General features: G+C 53.3%; 1 protein-coding gene across 50 annotated transcripts in view; it reads right to left on the bottom strand.

The window, feature by feature from the left end:
- celf2 (cugbp, Elav-like family member 2) overlaps positions 1 to 18,419 on the bottom strand; it is a 115,918-nt gene that overhangs the window by 29,559 nt on the left and 67,940 nt on the right. For all 50 annotated transcript variants that reach the window (XM_078101314.1, XM_078101317.1, XM_078101319.1 and 47 more), the window contains 2 exons: positions 15,108 to 15,304; positions 7,598 to 7,680 (listed from right to left, as the gene is read on the bottom strand). In XM_078101314.1, coding sequence (XP_077957440.1) covers positions 7,598 to 7,680; positions 15,108 to 15,304 — 280 coding nt within the window. The remainder of the gene's footprint in view (positions 1 to 7,597; positions 7,681 to 15,107; positions 15,305 to 18,419) is intronic.

The raw sequence follows: 18,419 nt of genomic DNA, 5'->3' as shown, positions 1-18,419 counted from the left end.
ACTTTTGTTAAAAAGTGAGTGAGTTCAGTGAAACGCACACACACACACACACACACACACACAACACACACACACACACACACACACACACACACACACACACACACACACACACTTGACAGAGAACAAACACCCCCTCTGCTTCAACGCGTCACTCTTACAAACACCTGGATACAGATGCAGAGTGACTTTAATTCTCACTCTCCCTTCGGCAAACAAAAGCGCCGTAATTCAAATTGTCCTTTACAATATCCCCCCGTCTTAGCGGCGCTTAGCGCGCAGTTAGACGACATTATCCCCACTTCATTTAGCTCGGTAAATAATTAAACCGCCGCGTACGTGAGTGAGTGTGTGAGCGTGTGTGTGTGTGATTGTGTGTGATTGTGTGTGTGTGTGTGTGAGCAGGATGACTGAGGGATTTGGTATTAGCTATGCTGCCTCGCGTCTCCACACTAACTACTCTAAGTGTTTAACATAGTTAGCTCGCATTTAAAGCCCCCCCCCCCCCTCGCACTTTTCCTCCCCCTCCCCCGCCTCCCTTTGAATCAATATGCTTAAACGCCGCCACCAACTCACAGCGAGAGGAGGGGTGAGGGGAGTTAATTTGAAACAAGCGATTAATATTTCTTTCGTTAAATAAGAGCGCACGCACGCACACACACACACACACGCACGCACGCACACACACACACACGCACACTTGTGGTCGCCGCGGCGATGAGGTCTGCCTTTCCTTCAGCACTGTTTGCGTTAGCATTTGGGTTTCGCTTCGGCAATTACAGCCTTTAATTGAATTGATTTCGATAATGAGCCTCTGCAATGACACCGCTGTGGGAGTGTGTGTGTGTGTGTGTGTGATGTGCTGATGTTGTGCGTTTCTTCAGCGGGACTTGTAAGTCGTGTGTGTGTGTGGGGGGGGGGGGGGATCTGAAGATGAAAGGACCACACGGTGACCTTTCAGCTGGTTGCGTAACCTCCTCCAGGCAGAGTGTTTGATGGCTTACAGCTCGGTGTACTTTAAATATGCGGCACTGTCGCCCCGACTCCCCCCCCCACAGCACCACCCACAGCACCACCCACAACTTACTTACTGGGGCACCGCGGGCGCTCACGTTGAAGGGGGGGCTCGGCCTGAGTAAATCAGTCGCTGGGAGTCACGTCTCTTTCACGTGTAACGGACTCACGTCCGAACAAAAACCCACATCGACTGACAAGCGGGGGGCCCCCCCAGGAATCAGCCGGCTGATGGATGGGCCTCTGCGCGCGTCGGCTGCACCGTCGCCGTGATGGATTTGTTTTGATTGTATTCAGAATGTACCACTGAATTGATAAACGGCGTCCGGATCACAGCTGGGACGCGTCTGCTCGTCTGCACGCCGTCGAAGGCGCTCGTCTGCTCTCCCCGAGAGTCTTCACAAACAAAACTACAAGGTGCCCACAAACATCGGACGCAGCGAGCCGGGGGGGACGCCATACGTGAAGGCAAAGAACTTCAGCGTGTGCGTTGAGTGACGCTCAGGCAGCGGGAGAGGAAGACGAAACGTCACGCCGTGGCAATAAACCCGATTGTAGCTTTAGCAGCAGCATCATGGGGTAAATTGGCCGATTGCACGGCGTGATGGACGCAGCATAATGACACCATCTGCGTCTCGATTGGTTCCCCGTAAGCCTCCGTTTCAGCTCCTGTGTTCGGGCTCGACCTCCCGGGATCAACGAAGGCCCGATCGTTATGAAGATGATAGAATAACTACACGCAAGATGCAAGAACATAACCCCTTTCACAATAAAAGCCCTCGACCCACTGAGCCAATGCCGGGAGAACGTTGGGCGGAGAGGCAACTCCTCCAGTTTATTCAGCCTGGGGACTCCGGCCATTGGCTTTTGTTGCTAATGGCATTTGAAGAAGCCTGTTTGGAGATGAAGACGGTTGAGATCCTTTTGAGCAGAGGACGCTCTAAAAAAGCATTAATGCTTATAAACAGCCGCCAGTTATCGACATTCTGAAAAGTGTACGGAAACTACAGCTGCCGTATAGACACGTGTATGAATGCTTTATAGAGCAGTAACAACACACTACTAACGACGACCTTTATGTTTATTGTCCTGCAGGATCCAATCGATCCAGCGCGCTTAAGACAGCGTTACGTTTGTGCGACTTGTGACGACTTTTTGCAAAGTCAAAGCCCGGCGGGGAAGTCGCGAACGTGCCCGTTCTCTGCACGAGCAGAAGCAGATGGCCGGATACGACTTCCTTTCAAATGTCATCAGTCAGACGGAGCTACGCACCCATTATTCCTGCAGCGGGCGCACGACGTCCCTTCAAAAGTCTCCTAAGACCACGAGGGGCTTTGGCATTAAAGACAACGGTTCCGCACATGGTAGAAAATGATAACGCGCACCATCGCCGAGGGTCCGAGCGCCAACAAATGCCCCATTAAATGACTTATGTCTTTGGATTATAAATTGCTCCTTTTTAAACCTTAACCTTGCTTGCAATCACACTTGCTTTGATGGAGGGGGGGGTTGTGGAGGAGGGGGGGGGCTTTGATGTGCCACAAGCTCACACAGCCTTGCGCCTGTATTCTGGCAGCCGAGCATCACTAATTATCTCGCCGGCTGAAAGGTAAGGGAGGTGGGGACCCGTGTGCGTGCATGTGCGTGTGTCTGTGCATGTGTGTGTGTGCATGTGTGTGTGTGCGTGTGTGTGCATGTGCGTGTGTCTGTGCATGTGCAAGTGTGTGTGTGTGTGTGTGTGCGTGTGCGAGCAGTAGCTTTTAATGAGCCGCACGCTTCTTATCAAGCTTGGCGCTCGGCGAACGCTCTGATCCGCCCACATGGAAGAACTGGGCTCGACTGATCGCGTCTGAAGCCCCCCCCCACCTCAACACACCCAACCCGGCACCCTGATCTCACACTCCCTTCCCTCCCTCCCTCCCTTCCTCTCCTCGCAGCCTTGCTGTCGGAATGAAACATCCTTGAGAAACAGCGAATGAAAGGGCTTTTTATCCTTTTCCCCCCACAAAGACACAGTGAGATAGAGAAAGAGGAAGATGGAGAGAAAGAGAGAGAGAGAGATTCAACCGGACAAAAGAGGAAAGCGAGAGGAGAGGGGAGGGTTGGGGGGGAGGGCAGGGGGTAGAGAGTGCGCGGAGAGAAAGAGACGGGATGAAGGACTGAAGTTCTCCGAGCTGGAGGACACTCCAGAGGACACATCCTAGATTAGCTCTCGCCCCTCCCTTCATCCTTCCATCCCCGCCTCCCCTCCTCTCAGCTTCACACACAGCGGCCCTGGGGCCCTCTTGGCTGGGCGTCAGTGTGTGTCTGTGTGTGTCGGGTGGGGTTGGGGGGGGGGGGACACACACCGTGCATTTAGACATCTGTCAGCCTCTAATGAAAGAGTTCAATTTAGTGGAAAATCTCAAACAACCTTGTCTGACAGGAGCTGCTGACGGGCTTTAACTCGCCGCATGTTGTTGTTGTGTGTGTGTGTGTGTGTGTGTGGGGGGGGGGGGGGGGGGGGGGGGTTGTGCAGGTGGTGGGGGAGCGTCTACAAGTGGATCAGGAGGGGGGAATAAAAAAAAAAGGAAAAGCAATAAAAGACGAAAAATTGTAGTGTAAAATGTGTGTATTTGTGCACATTGAACGTGTGTGTGTGCGTTAAGGAGTCGTGGTGTGAGGTGTGGATCAGGCCGTGCGGCGGGGGGGCGGGTCTTATGGCTTTAAGTCGCTCCAGGGGTACGGGGCATGTTTTTCACCGATAGATGGGTTATGGGGGGTCGGGGGGGGGGGTTGTCTATGTGTGTGTGAGAGGAGAAGCACATTTGAACCACTGCTATTAGACTCGGTGAGATGAACACACTCAGTCTCCGCCCCCCCGCAGCGCCATTAACGGGTCATTAGAAAGAGCTTCAGCGAAAGCTGTTGTTCTTTGAGGGAAGACTCCACACGGCCGACTCGTTATTACCCCCCCTCTCCCCTCCTCCCCGAAGAGAAAAGAAAAGACTGCCACAGGATTCATTTTCTTCGTTCCCGTCGCATTTGTCCACACGTAACAAACACCATCCGTGAAGCTCTTCCTGAGCACAAAACCTCAAGCGAGAAGGTCGGTTCTACAGTTCCACAAAGAAAAGTAGTGTTGGTCAGAGATGGAGAGAGATGTGGAGTGATGGAGAGATGGAGAGATGGAGTGATGGAGTGATGGAGAGATGGAGTGATGGAGAGATGTGGAGTGATGGAGAGAGATGTGGAGATAGAGAGAGATGTGGAGATGGAGAGATGCAGTGATGGAGAGATGGAGAGAGATGTGGAGATGGAGAGAGATGTGGAGATGGAGTGATGGAGAGAGATGTGGAGATGGAGAGAGATGTAGAGATGGAGTGATGGAGAGAGATGTGGAGATGGCGTGATGGAGAGATGGAGTGATGGAGAGATGGAGTGATGGAGAGATGTGGAGTGATGGAGAGAGATGTGGAGATGGAGAGAGATGTGGAGATGGAGAGATGCAGTGATGGAGAGATGGAGAGAGATGTGGAGATGGAGTGATGGAGAGATGTGGAGATGGAGAGATGGAGAGATGGAGAGAGATGTGGAGATGGAGTGATGGAGAGAGATGTGGAGATGGAGTGATGGAGAGATGGAGAGAGATGTGGAGATGGAGTGATGGAGAGATGGAGAGAGATGTGGAGATGGAGTGATGGAGAGATGGAGAGAGATGTGGAGATGGAGTGATGGAGAGATGTGGAGATGGAGTGATGGAGAGATGTGGAGATGGAGTGATGGAGAGATGGAGAGAGATGTGGAGATGGAGTGATGGAGAGATGTGGAGATGGAGTGATGGAGAGAGATGTGGAGATGGAGAGAGATGACACGGGCAGCCTGGCCTGTTTCTTCCTCTATTTGTTTCTCCAGCCCGGCCCCCGTCCAGCTCGCCGCTCTGATTGCATCTCTGCCTGTTAGGGCCGTTTGGGAGGAGAGAGACGAGGGGGGGGGGGGGGTTGGGGGGGTACCGGGCGCCAGAACAAACATTGTTGCGCCGGCTCTTTACAAGCCAGGAGAGCGGGGAAGTTAATAAGCAGGTATTGGTTTTTAACGGCGGCCCGTTTTATTGCCCCCCCCCCCCCGCAGCGCGCTGGAATGCTCAGCTCCGCCTCTTCTCCCGTCCGCCCGTCACTCCAGCCGACCTCCAGCTGACCTCCAGCTGACCTCCAGCTCCACGTCCTCCCCCTCTCTCCCTCAGATCCCCCTTTTTGTCTCGACTCGCCCTGCAATTAATTCTCTCTCTCTTTTCTTGTGTCGGCCACCTCCTGCTGCCGCCTCCTGCTGCCGCCTCCTGCTGCCGCTTCCTGCTCCCGCCTCCTGCTGCCGCCTCCCCTTTTAAATACGTCCGCTGCTGAAGGTGGAGAGTTTAAAAAGCCTGGTTGAAAAACGGGCCGTTACTGACCCGTCGTCATGCCTCCATCGATCCACTTCACCCGTCTGCATATTTGGTTTAAACCGTTTCCGTCTGTAGACGTTTATGAGAGATCGGATGTCAGAACCCCGGCGGCCTTTTAAATAGGATCCAGGTTCCGTAGACATTGTGCTGCCCATCGATGTCGTCTGGGTTACAACGGACCGTTTTAATTATTCCCTGAAGCTTTTTCGCCACTTTACTGGAGACGGAGATCTCCAGGACTCGTCTCATCTCGCCGCCAGGCGGCCGCTCCTGACTCTGTGGTTTATTCTTTTAATCCTCGTTCCTAACTGGGGACATTTAGAGCGCTTTCATTTTGGATTCTTTCAATCGTTTTGGCTCAGTTCTTGGCAGAGGTGTTTGTGTTGAAACTCAGCTGTAATACATCATGTGTGTTTATTTGGAGCCAAAATAGAAACACAAAAATGCCCCCACAGTAAGTAAACATAACAGCACAACATCAAGCATTCTGGCAATTATAGTATATTTATATGAATATAGATTTATTTGTTGACGAGTTCCTTTTAGTTTTTTCTTTATGCCTCATTTATAAGACGCACATCTGTGTTCAACACAATATTTATTGTGGTTTTTCTGTGATTCACGTTTACAGATTCGTTGATTAAATGCGTGCGCTTACATCTGGTGTCCACTAGGGCGGCGCTGCTGCACTACGGAGTCGAAACATCCGTGAATGTAAAAAATATTTTCATTCATTTAGTGAAGAGAAAATATTAACATAGTTTGTCTAGAGGTGGCATTGTGTAAAGAATCACATATTTAATGAATATTTGGTGGTTATTTTAGGACTGGAGTTAAAAATAAATCAACATGAATGAACATTATTGTCATAGCAGTTTTAAGGGTATCTTGTTTTCTCTCCTAAACCAAACTTAAATGGACCAAAATCAGCGATAATCATAAATAAATCCCATAAAACTGAATAGATGAATATTTGTTAGCTCTTGATGGGACTGAGATGTAATTCAGTGAAAATGACGTTTCATTTCATGTCAGTCTTTTGATGCAAACGTTGCGTCCTCCAAGGACGTCGGCGCCCCTCTTTCAAGCTGAGCGGGTGAAGCCGTACAGGCGGAGCGGCGCTGCAGCCTCGCCCGCCTCACCTCTCCCAACGCCAAACAAACAGACCCTCTGATTGGCGGAGAGCAGGACACGCAGACACGACTCACGGGTGGAGGAGGAAGCATGCTAAAATGAATGAATGGATGCGGGTTGAATCCATCTTGCTGAAGGTTGAAGGACGTCGTCTTTATGCCGCCTTCAAAAAGCCGCAAACCGCGAGAAGCAGATGGAGCAGCTGAGGAAGAGGAGGAGGGACGGCGATGGTCGCTGTGCAGAAGAAGGCGATTTCATGTTCCTGTAATCCCAAAGCTGCAGCACCGAGTGTCCTCCCCAGGGCGGTTTCACACCTCCAACAAAGAGATGAGCGGCTAACACCTCCCCCCCCCCCCTCCCAACCCTCCCCCCGGCACAGGACAAGGAGACCGATGTTAACATACTTATTCCACCAGCAATTAACACGGCGACTCCGTGCAAAAAACAACAAGCTCCACTCACAGTCCGGCCTCTGGGACTCGCGGCAATCTGCCTTATCCTGCCTGGGGAGGGGGGAGTGTGTGCAGGGGTGAGGGAGGGGGGGGGGGGGGGGGGCTCCACTGTTGTGGATCCAGTTAGCCGCCGCCGCCGCCAAGAGAGGAGGCGGCCAATGGAGCCAAGCCGAAGGTATTCAGAGGGCCTCTAAATATCCAAACCCGGGGGCCAAAGAGAGCGCCAGCGGACTCAGATCCCGCCCCCCGCCCAACCCCCCCGGTTGGTCTAAAGCCTTTAACAGCAGGTAACAAAACAGCATCGTAAAGGTTTTTATGCAATAATCCAAATGCCGTCAATCCGCCGTGCAGAAACCGTCCTGAACAGGTGGACACCTCCAGCGCAGAGAGGACACCAGACCCCCCCCACCCCCCCCAGCATGGACTCTCCGCTTCATGCAAATGCAGCGTGGCAGCAGAGCATCTCGCTGATGTTCTCCCCGCGCACAGGTGGGGGCGGGGCCGCCTCGGGGCGCCGCTGTAAGCGTGTGATTAGAGGAGAAAGCAGGCGGAGGAAGAATCCAGGACACGCACTCACCCCTGTTAAGGTCTTTATGTTGTGCAGTGCATTCTGGGCTTCAAGGGCAGCTTTCCTTGTGTAAAACGTGACAAAACAGCAGCCTGGGGAGAAAAGGGGAGACACAGAGAGAAGGGAGGGGGGGGGGAGACAGGGGGTGAGCAGGAGGAGCAACAAAGAGCAGTTTCTCTATTCATCTCCTCTGGCAACACCTGTCGACGGCGGCAGACGCTGAGCGAATGTTAAGGACGAGACATCGGAGCGGAGAGACGGCCGCTTTCTTCTGCGCCGACGACGCCGGGAAGCGAGCGCACAAACGGTGCTGACTCACCCGTTCACCGGAGGTCGCATTTACTCATATGCATGCGTCTACTCACTCGCCCACCGCTCGATGAGCCACGAATGCGTTCGCACTGTGAGTGAATATTACGTGGAGATAAATAGCCTTTTTCGTTGTTGTGCGTGGTCTATTTTGCGGTCGCGTTGTGCAGGAGGGACGGATGTAAAATGTAAAACCGATCCCCTCCTCTAGTTGTAAACCCCCCCCAAGCTGTTTACCTGGGACACAATTCAGTAAAATAGCTGACGGCCACTTTGGCAGCGCAGCATAAATTCCCGTAGACGTATAAAACATTTTACATACAAACACAGAGACGACGTGACGGGTTGCTGCCACACATATATATTTCATCAATAAATCATCTTTCCTTAATCCGCACATTTGCAACATCTCTTTGAGATCATTTGAAGTGATGTAAAACAAGTAGCATATCTTTAAATTTAAACAGTAAAATGATGATTTTTGTGTTAATATATTCAATGTAATTGTTCACTTGGTTATTAAGGTTCCTACGTCTCCCCTGGGTGAGGTTCCAGCCCCCCCCCCAGGTACCCAGAACCGAGCCGTGTGCACCTTTGTTTACATCTTGTCCGCGGTGTTTACGGCACAGATCCGCTGGGGAGGGGGGGGGAGGGGTCGCTCGGCCCCCGTCAAACCGGCCCTGTGGCGCATCTTATTGAAACCCAACAGCGAGCATCTGGAGCAGCTTTGGCATCCGGATGCCACGGTCCCTTTGACGAGGGGGGGGGGCGGCGTAATGGATGTGAGTTCCTGCGGCGCCCCCCCCCCCTCCCCGGGTGTCGAGGAGTTGGCCCTCAGCCCGGCACCGGCGACGTGACCGGCGTTGAGATTCACGCCGCCTTGAGGGGTTTCCTTCACTTCACTAAAGCCTCGGCCGCCGCTTCCGTTTAGCGGCGAGACTTTCACGAGTTAAAGGCGCCGAGATAAGAGCGGGAATTAGTCACGACTGACAGGCGATCACGGGGCGAAAAATGTATTCCATGTAGGTCACCCAACTGATATGAATTTCACACGGAGAAAAGCTTAAAGCGGGGGGGGGGGGGGGGGGGCTTCCACTTAGCGTCGGTCCGTGGCAGTTCAGCCTTGTCGTTTCTCTTCATTATCGAGGAGACGACTGGACTCACGGAGGCTAACGTCGAGGAACAAGCAGTCCTGGTGTCCCGGGTTGAAGGAGGAACACTAATAATGTGAAATTATCTCGGGGGAAGTGATAAATATTAGCACTCAAGTACTTTACGAGTGCCATTAAGCTGAAAATCATTTGCAATGAAAATGGAGAAAACAAATCAGAAAGCCTGTCCACACTAAAGCAGTTCGAGGGTTTTTGTTTACGCGTTAACATTCACTTCAAAATATGGCCACAGATTACTACAAATTACACGTATAGCAATTGGACAACAGAATAGTTCAATTTCATATTGTTTCATAACCAGATAAAATGAATCTTTCTCAGGATATGTCTGAATGAAAGCAGGACATCGCCTCACACAAACGCTCTATTTTAACCCTCATAACCGGCTAATTAGCTCAGACTGCTGCTCGCCCGGACGCCGGGCGTACGGAGCGATGCGAGGCCACGTAAGGTCACTCTGGGGTACACAAATCCACCTCATTAACATGGCCCTCCGGGGCCTGGCGGAGGGGGAGAGAACAGGTAGGAGCACCTGCATTTAGCATCAGCATTTAGCATCGCCATTTACCATCGCCTTTTAGCATCGCCTTTTAGCATCGCCTTTTAGCATCGCACTGCAACATATCATGCAACAATGTATCGGACGCTGTAATTCCATTTTTTTGTGTCTTCAAGCTACGGCCGTTCAGTCGTTCCAACGACGATGAGAATCCTGATGCCGCATCTACGCCATAGCGCTGCTAGCATTAGCGATTCCGACAGCGTGTGATGTGCGGGGCGGAAGGCGGGCTGTTGTGATTCCCGCGGCGTGCGGCCGCGGCACGGGGAGCCACGCCGCGAGTGACGGATCGTCCCAGGTGGTGCGCTGTCAGGACGAGGATCAAAGAGCAGAGGACTGGACCTCACACACACACACACACACACACACGTGCACACACACACACACACACACACACATGTGCTCGTTCCCTGCAGCTGCACCTGCTTGAGAGTCGGCACGCTCGCCGCTCACGCACGCAAAGCAGCAGAAAGCCAAGAAGAACCCTCATGTTATTTTAAGCAGAAGTCAGCGTGTGGCTTTTTTTTTTTAAGTGTGCGTTTGTGTGTTTGTGTGTGTTTGTGTGTGTGTCAGGATGTGGGATGGGGCGAACAGAAACTAGACAAAAAGAGAGTAGAAGAAGAAGAGGAGGAGAGGTGAGCGGAATAGAGAGCAGAGGAGGGAGATGCCTGCTCATAAATGCTTCATGGCTGCTGAAGGGGGGCTGTGAGTGAAGACAACTGCCCCCCCCCTCCCCGTCAACACGTCTGCCTGCTCCAACAGGACTTCACGAGTCTCATGGTTCTTTGTTTCAGGGCGATGGTACGGCAGCCCGACCACAACCCTCCGCCCCTCCTGCATCTAATCGTGTAGCATCTCGATATTTTCCATCATTTTTCCATTTGGGGACATCCAGAGAAAAGGAGGATGCCGCTTTTAAAAACTTCCACATTCCAGAAAACCCGACACATTACTCATTAGCAGTCGCTGGTTTTTTCGTTCTTGGAGTCTGGGACCTTTGTCGGGTTCAGGTTGGGGGGGTTGGAGGGGGTCAGCGAAAGGCTTTGATGTAGATTCTGGAGATGAACTTATTATTATTATCTGTGCAGTGTAGTAACGGCCAAATAGCCTGTAAAGAAATGCAGCTTATTGTTTCTGCTTCTCGTTTTGGGGGGCCGACAGGTGGAGGTGGCATGGTTTACTCAGAGGTGGAGTGAAACAGGTGGTGCTGCATCAGAGCGCTTCACCCGTAGCCCTCTCACCCCCATCACGCCGCTGCCTCTCCCTACCCCCCCTCCACACACCTTTGACCTCCGGCTCGCCGCCCCACCACCGACCCCGCGCTGCTAAGCGGAGTAGAGAGAAGCTCCGCCTCTCCCTCCTCCCGGCCCGTGAATAAGCCCCTCAACGTGTGTAATTTACAAGCTTCAGAGCGCCGCTGAGTGACAGCGGGATGTGGACGGGGGGGACGGGGGGAGGACGGCGATGACACAGAGCACATTTTCAATGTGACAGCCCAATAAAGAACAGATTGTCGGGAGCGGATGAATGGGCGGCTTCAAACAATGGCGCCTCTCTGACGGGCGCTTGGCTGATGCTCTAATCCTGTCGACGCAGGAAGCGGTCCAGCTCGCGGCGCTTCACAGATCTGCACAATCCGCTGGTTACTTTGGTGGAAAAGCACCAACGCCGCCGCCCCCCCCCCCCCCTCACCCCCCCTCACTCGCTGCAGAGACACTTTCCAGAGAAACTCCAAAGCCGCTTTGTGCTCGACCCCCAAAGTGCTCCGAGAGGAAAACATTTTTTTTTCATTTTTTAAGTCAACTTCGCTTCCAACCGAGCGACCGTCTCCGCCGCCGAGGCACGCAGGAACGTGGAGGCGGGCGGCCATTAAAAAATCCACCTGCAGCTGCTCTCTAATTGGTAGCCGGCTAAAGGAAAAAGAGTCGGAGGCGATTTAATTGGCCGCTCTGCTTTTGGGAGAGAGAGCGAAATAAACGAGGGCTCGGCCTCGGCCTCGGCTCGGCCCCGTCTCAACCGGATCCATTAGCGCCGCCGACAATCCTCTGGCACGCCGTCGCCACAGCCGAGCGAGAGGAAGCCGTCGGCGCGCGGCTCAAGGACGACGGGTTGGGGGGGGGGTTCGAGTCCCGGAGATCGGAAACCAAAAACCTCAATCTGCCGCTCGGCCCGTTGATGCCGAAACCATGACAGCATTTATATACGAATGTAGTTTGAAATGCGTCTGAAAGCGTTTCCGGCGTCATTGGTTGTCCCTTGTTGCTCTGAAGGAGGTTCATGGGGGAAACACCTCAGCTGTCAATCAAAGCGTCTCTGTTCTTGGATCAGATCTGGTTCATTTTGTGACCCCCCCCACCACCCTCATAAGCAAGTGGAAACACTTCAGGTGATTATTCACCAATAAAACATTTAAACAAATGCTTCCACCATTCTGCGTGCATAACAATGATAATAATAATAATAGCATAATAACTACACAACATAATGACAACAATAAATATTGTTTGCAGTGCATTATGACGCGGCCCTGCTTTGTGTTCTGCAGGGTCTGAAAGACGACACGCTTTATCGGGAGGTAAATTATAATAATGTTTCCATCCGAGTCAAACTGCACGCTGCTCATTTCTCTTGAATTACCTCCTGATTTATGCGCTTATTTTCTCTCGTTGTGCACAGAGACGCAGGATATCGCGTTAATGAAGACATTAAACTTACCGCGTGCACGCGTGAACTTAAGTGTGTGCGCTTGTGTCTCGGGCGGCTCATGTGGGCAGGCTGTATCATTAAGATAAATGACATCGCCCGTCCCCTGCCAAAACACACACACACACACACACACACGGCGGCAACAAAACCCGTCAAGGCGCTTATACGCTCGTGTTTTAGCGAGAGGACCATTTTCTGTTTACCCCTCTGGCTCCTTTGTCTGGTTCTCTCTTTATCTCTCCCTCCATCTCCATCTCTCTCTCTCTCAGCACAAAATGCCAAATTGCTCCATTTCTCACTCGCCCCCCCCCTCACCCCCCTCCCTCCCCAGCTCGTCCACTCATCTGCTTATTAACTCCGAGCGCATTAAAGCGACAGTGGCGCCGCGATATTCCCCAGACCGGCCTGGTCGGCGCGAAGCGCTCGGATGCACACACCCGGGTCAAACTGCGAAAATGGATTCGGCGTGACGCACGACGGCGACACCGTTTAATGCTTTCGGGGGCCAGAAGGAACTATTCTGGGATGTTATTGGAGCAGAGCTCACCGGCGCTTTGGCGTCTCGCGAACCCGAGATCGTTTAAATCATTTGCAACGTGGATCTTTGGAGGCGCGAGGACATCCGTCCACGGCGAGAGCTTCCAGGCTGGTGTCTGCTGGAGGAATCCGATCCTCGTCGGGCTGAAGGAGCCTCTCGAACAGCACGTACGGCCGTCATGTGACGCCAGAGGACGACAATAATAAAACAGAAGGATTACGCTGATCTCCAGATTCCCACTCTGTGGTTTTGACGCTGCAGCCGGAGCTCTGAGCGAGCGTTCAGTCTTTTTATCTTCCAGAATCCTGTAATTAATCAGTAATTTATTCATAGCTTTGCGAGTCCAAAGTCTGATTGCCATTATGAAAAATAACATTTTACATCAAAGCAAAACACGCCGGTTCAACCCGATGAAAATAAAATGGACTATATGTGAGACCTGCCGACCCCTTCGTTCCCATGGGAACCTCCGAGCTCCACCTGTCGGCGAGCGGGGGACGGAGACGCGTCTTCACGTGGTGCGGCTCGTTAGGGAACGAAAAAAAAGGGCGAGGAGCTGCTCGCTGCGTCTCAGCGGGACTAACAAGCTCATTTAAAGCTGCTGCTCCACGCGAGGGACAAAGCCGGGGAAAGTGTCCGTGGGTCACAACTGGGGCATCAGGGCGGGATCAACCCCCCCCCCCCCCCCACAACACACACACACACGCACACGCACACGCACACGCAACTGAACGGCCGAGCTACTTTTCAAACAACACCGCAGCTAATTTAAAATAAACACGGCGAGGGAAGCGAGGGGCCAGCGTTTTCCTGACACCGGTGAAAGCGGCGACGGGGCGTTGCGGCTCCCCGGAATCGAGCGAGGTCAGACGAGGCTGCGCGGCTTACTTAACTGTGGGTAAACAACAACAACAACAAGAGCGAGCAGCGAGGCCAGTAAGAGCCCAATCACATGCTACATTTCCTCTTAAAACACTCCACCTTGCAGGCGCCACAGCGAAAAAAAAGAAATAAATAAAAAAACGAGCCGTGCAGGGGGAGATTGTTCTGGAAGAAGCAAAACAAAAAGGCTCGCGATGTGGCGGCGTGCGTTTGATCCCCGGTGGAAGCGGCTGTGAGCGCTACTCTCGACTCATCAGCCACGAAAACAACTCGTTTTCAAGGGCGGCGAAGACGGAGCGGGAGATTTGAGGAAGCTGCTGGAAACGAGGAGGAACTTTGGCCCCTCTGGTGTGTGCGAGCGGCGTGTGTGCGAGCGGCGTGCGTGCGTGCGGCGTGTGCGTGCGTGCGGCGTCTGTGTGTGTGCGTGACGGAGGCAGAGGAGACTGGCGGGAAGAGGAGTCATCTCGAGGCTAAAAGACTCAAACAAAAGGAGTTGATTGGGCATCAGGCTCCTGATGGCACGCCGCCGTCAGGACGCGTGAGCAACGCCGCCGCTTTTAGCTGTTGGAAATTCCATTTCAGAACCCGACATTTCTCGTCACCTCGTCTGCCTCTGTGACGCTGCCCAGGGAGGCGCTCGCCTACAGCACGGCGGCCTTTCCGGACCAAGTCCTGGGCGGCCGACCCCTTTTGAATGAAATGAAATGTGTCCTTTAGCAAGCAAGGATCACTAATTAGCATTAGCATTAGTTTGTCCGTTAGCTCCCGGGGTCGACCACGCGTGCGCGGAGTGAACTCTTTTATTGCTGGTGATCTGCTGGCACTGCCCCCGTTGACCTCTGACCTACAGGAGTCAGCGTTTGTGAAAGAAACAGCGCAGCGCACTCGGCATTCCCTCTAATGTCCACCAGGGGGCGCCTCCCCTCCTGGCCTCCTAGGAGTCTACGAGGAAATGAATCAATAAATACATTGATCAGTTTAAATTGCTTGCAAATCGTTCACTTGACGAACGGCCTCCTGCCCGACCCATCGGCGTGGAAATTCATCCCCGAGTTAATTTACACTTTGGATGGTGGTTTTATATCTGCATCACAGATCAGACTCATAGTGGGAGAGAGGACAGATGAAGGGAACAAGGTCAGAAAGATTGAGTGCGGAAGGAGAGAATAAAGACAAGACGGATGAAGGAGGAAACACGGAGGGAAGAAAGGAGGAAATAGGACTAATAAAGGATGTCAGCATGTCAGCTGGAGGAATGGCAGCTTCCTCCTTCCGTTTCCTTCAGCTGGAGGAAATAGAAAAGGTGTGTGTGTGTGTGTGTGGGGGGGGGAGGGGGGGAGGAGTCCCGCCTACCTTTGCTCTGGGGGGGGTTCTGGCTGCGGTCCCGGAGGATGTTGATCTGGTACACGGCTCCGTACGGCTCAAACAGCTCCTTCAGCTCCTTCTCTGACCAGGAGCGCGGGATCTGACCCACGAACATCTTGATGGCGTCCGGGTCCGGCTGGTCCGAATGCTCCAGCGCCCCGTTCATCTTCCCGGCTGTGCCGTTACTGTCGGAGAGAGAGGGGGGGGGGGGGGGGGGGGCGTTAGCGGCTCATATGGTACAAGCGGCTCGTGGACAGCTGGACAATAACACGTTTTGGGGGTAAATTGGGAGAAGAACTCGACCTGGAGCCTTTTTTCAATTAAACGGAACATTTATATAATATTTGATATGAATATATATAAGTCTTGCTATTTAGTTGAAAAGGAAAAATCAAAGAGGACACACGGTGTGTCACGTGAAATAAAACCCTGCTGTGCTTTTGAAAAGCTGCAAAATGTCATCTATTCAAGAGCCGAGAACAAACTGTTTCCCTCTTCTGTTTAGTGACGCATTGTTGTCACGGTGAGAGAATCTCCTCAAACACACAAACACTCCTTCGGTTACCCGAAGGTCCAAAACAGAACATTCTTCAGGGCAGAATTGTGAAGCGGGAGCTTTTCTCGTCGGGCTGCGGCGTCCTGAGGAGCACATCTCGGACAGGAGCTCTGCAGCTAATTGAAAATCGATAAACGGCCTCTGAAACCGCCCGAACGCGCCGCTCTGCCCTCGGCGGCCTGCGATGCCAGGGTTCACAGGCGGATCGCCCTGAAGCCCGCCGACGCCGCCAGGAGGCCGGCGCGTCCCGCTGACCCGAAAAGTGGATTTCTCTCTCATAGCGGGGGAATCGGGGATTTGCCAACGGGTCTCCTCAGGACGCCGCCGCATCAAGAGAGGATTCACTCCCGACATCGTCGGCCTTTTTTTTGGAGCGGATCGGCGGCGCGGCGGAGGGAGGGGGTCGCCGAAAGATCAGGGGCCCTTTGACAGGCGCTGGTTCCACATCTGGAACGCGTACGGAGGCGAAGGATGGAGGTGGACCTCAGAGCTGCGGGACGAGGCGTGACGGCGCCACCAACGCCATGGAGGCTGGCGGCCTATTTAAGATGGCTGCACGTTGGGGGGGGGGGGACATCCAGACCTTTGGACGCAGCCATCCATCTTCTGCAGAAAGGCCGATTCTTTAAAGGACTTAAAGGTGTTAAATAAAACGCCGCGACCGGAGGCGGAGTCAACGAGCCGGCGCAAACAGTCCTCGGGGGCAGCAACCGCTCCTCGCTGAGCTGTCCGATGAATTGCGAGGGGGTGGTGGGGGGGGAGTTGCCATCCCGAGGCAGTGGGGGGGAACAGAGGAGTTACCGGCCCTGTCAGCTGATGTTTAGACACGGGGGGGCAACAGAGACGATGGAATATGAGTCTAAAACTGCTCGCTACAAAGGAATGAGTCCCCCCCCCCCGACCAAGACTGACAAAGTGTTATTGCAAGACGGAGCTTTAGCTTTAGCGTGCACGTGGGATTAAGTCGTCCCCCCCCCCCCCCGCCCTCCCATCCCCTCTCAATTGGAGCCGATCGTTTGCCTTAATGGCTTAACTATTGCTTCCATCACTCCGGGGGGCCGTGACAGGGGGCCGATCTACGCTGAGAACAGAAGAAGAAGAAGAAGAAGAAGAAGAAGAAGTGATGTTGTTGCCTCACGTTAGACCGAGGAACCATTCGTTCGTTCACCAGCTTCCTCTCGCTCCCTTAGAGCCACCCGGTTAGCTTAGCTTAGCACGAAGAGGACGGAGGAGGTAGAAGGCGCGTTGTTGCCCGGTTACGACCGCGCGGCCGTGGTCCTCACAACGCACACGTTTTAAAAAAAGAGACCCTTTACAGTGCGGTTGGGTTCCTGCTGACTCTTCACTCAGACGCGGCCCGGGGAGGGGGGGACGGGGGTGGGGGGACGGGGGGGCAGTTTGCACGCTTTTATTGTTCTGGACGCGGTGTTTGGCTAAAAGCTCATTCGCGCCGCGGTAATTGGCTTTTAAATGAGCCAACTCAGCTGAAAGACGCTAAGAGAAAAAGCAGCGTGCAGATCTGAGGAGAACTGCAGAGTCGGTGAAACGTCTCCGTGGTCATGTGACCTACCGTCACAGATTATTGTTTTTCATTATCTAGTAACCTGCCGATTACATCATTGATTGAACATTGTCCATCTGCGCTTGTGAGAGTCTCCAGGTCTCAGATGGGAGAGGAAGGCAGGTCACCTCCACGTTGGAGAGGCTGGAGACAGAGAGACGGATGCAGATGAGGTCCAGGAGTAAGCACAGCTCAGAGCTCAGCATGGGCTCTCTGACGCAACGCACACGCACACGCATGCACACAGGCTACAGTTCAGGCTGGCTGCGCTGATCCTCCTGCTGTTTTTCCCTTCTGTTTCTGCTCTAAAACACACATCCTCTCTGACTCCCTTAACCCCTCGATCACAGTGCAAACAATCACACACACACACACACACACACACACACACACACACAGACGCACACACTTCAGTGGGTTTGGTGGAGGGGCCGAGCTGTCACACACTTCATTGGCAGCGTGTTTGTAGGGTGTGTAACGGTCCCACAGGGGAACTAATCTTGTTGACAAGCAGAGTGAGAAACATCAGTCCCCCCCCCCCCCCCCTCCCATGGCCCCCATGGCCCCCCCATGGCCCCCAACACCCCGGAGGGAGCAGGGCAGCCAAGGTCAGCTAACCAAACACACACCGTGACACACGCACATGTGGTGAGATGTTATCACACACAAATTGATGCAAAACATTCATATCATATGTTGTTGTTTAATAGAAATCTGTTGTTGTTCTAAAATTCTAACAGATCTGGATCTGTTTATGGTGGACCGGTCCATGCTGGAGGACCTGGGTCTGTTTATGGTGAACTGGTCTCTGCTGGAGGACCTGGATCTGTCCACGGTGGACTGGTCCCTGCCGGAGGACCTGGGTCTGTTTATGGTGGACTGGTCCCTGCCAGAGGACCTGGGTCTGTTTATGGTGGACTGGTCCCTGCCAGAGGACCTGGGTCTGTTTATGGTGGACCGGTCCCTGCTGGAGGACCTGGGTCTGTCCACGGTGGACTGGTCTCTGCTGGAGGACCTGGGTCTGTTTATGGTGGGCTGGTCCCCGCTGGAGGACCTGGGTCTGTTTATGGTGGACCGGTCCCTGTTGGAGGACCTGGGTCTGTCCACGGTGGACTGGTCTCTGCTGGAGGACCTGGGTCTGTTTATGGTGGGCTGGTCCCTGCTGGAGGACCTGGGTCTGTTT

Source organism: Gasterosteus aculeatus, chromosome 4 (genome assembly GCF_964276395.1).
Source record: "Gasterosteus aculeatus chromosome 4, fGasAcu3.hap1.1, whole genome shotgun sequence".
Taxonomy (NCBI): Eukaryota; Metazoa; Chordata; class Actinopteri; order Perciformes; family Gasterosteidae; genus Gasterosteus; species Gasterosteus aculeatus.
The sequence above is the reverse complement of the archived record's forward strand: the minus strand, read 5'-3'. Positions and strand labels throughout refer to the sequence as shown.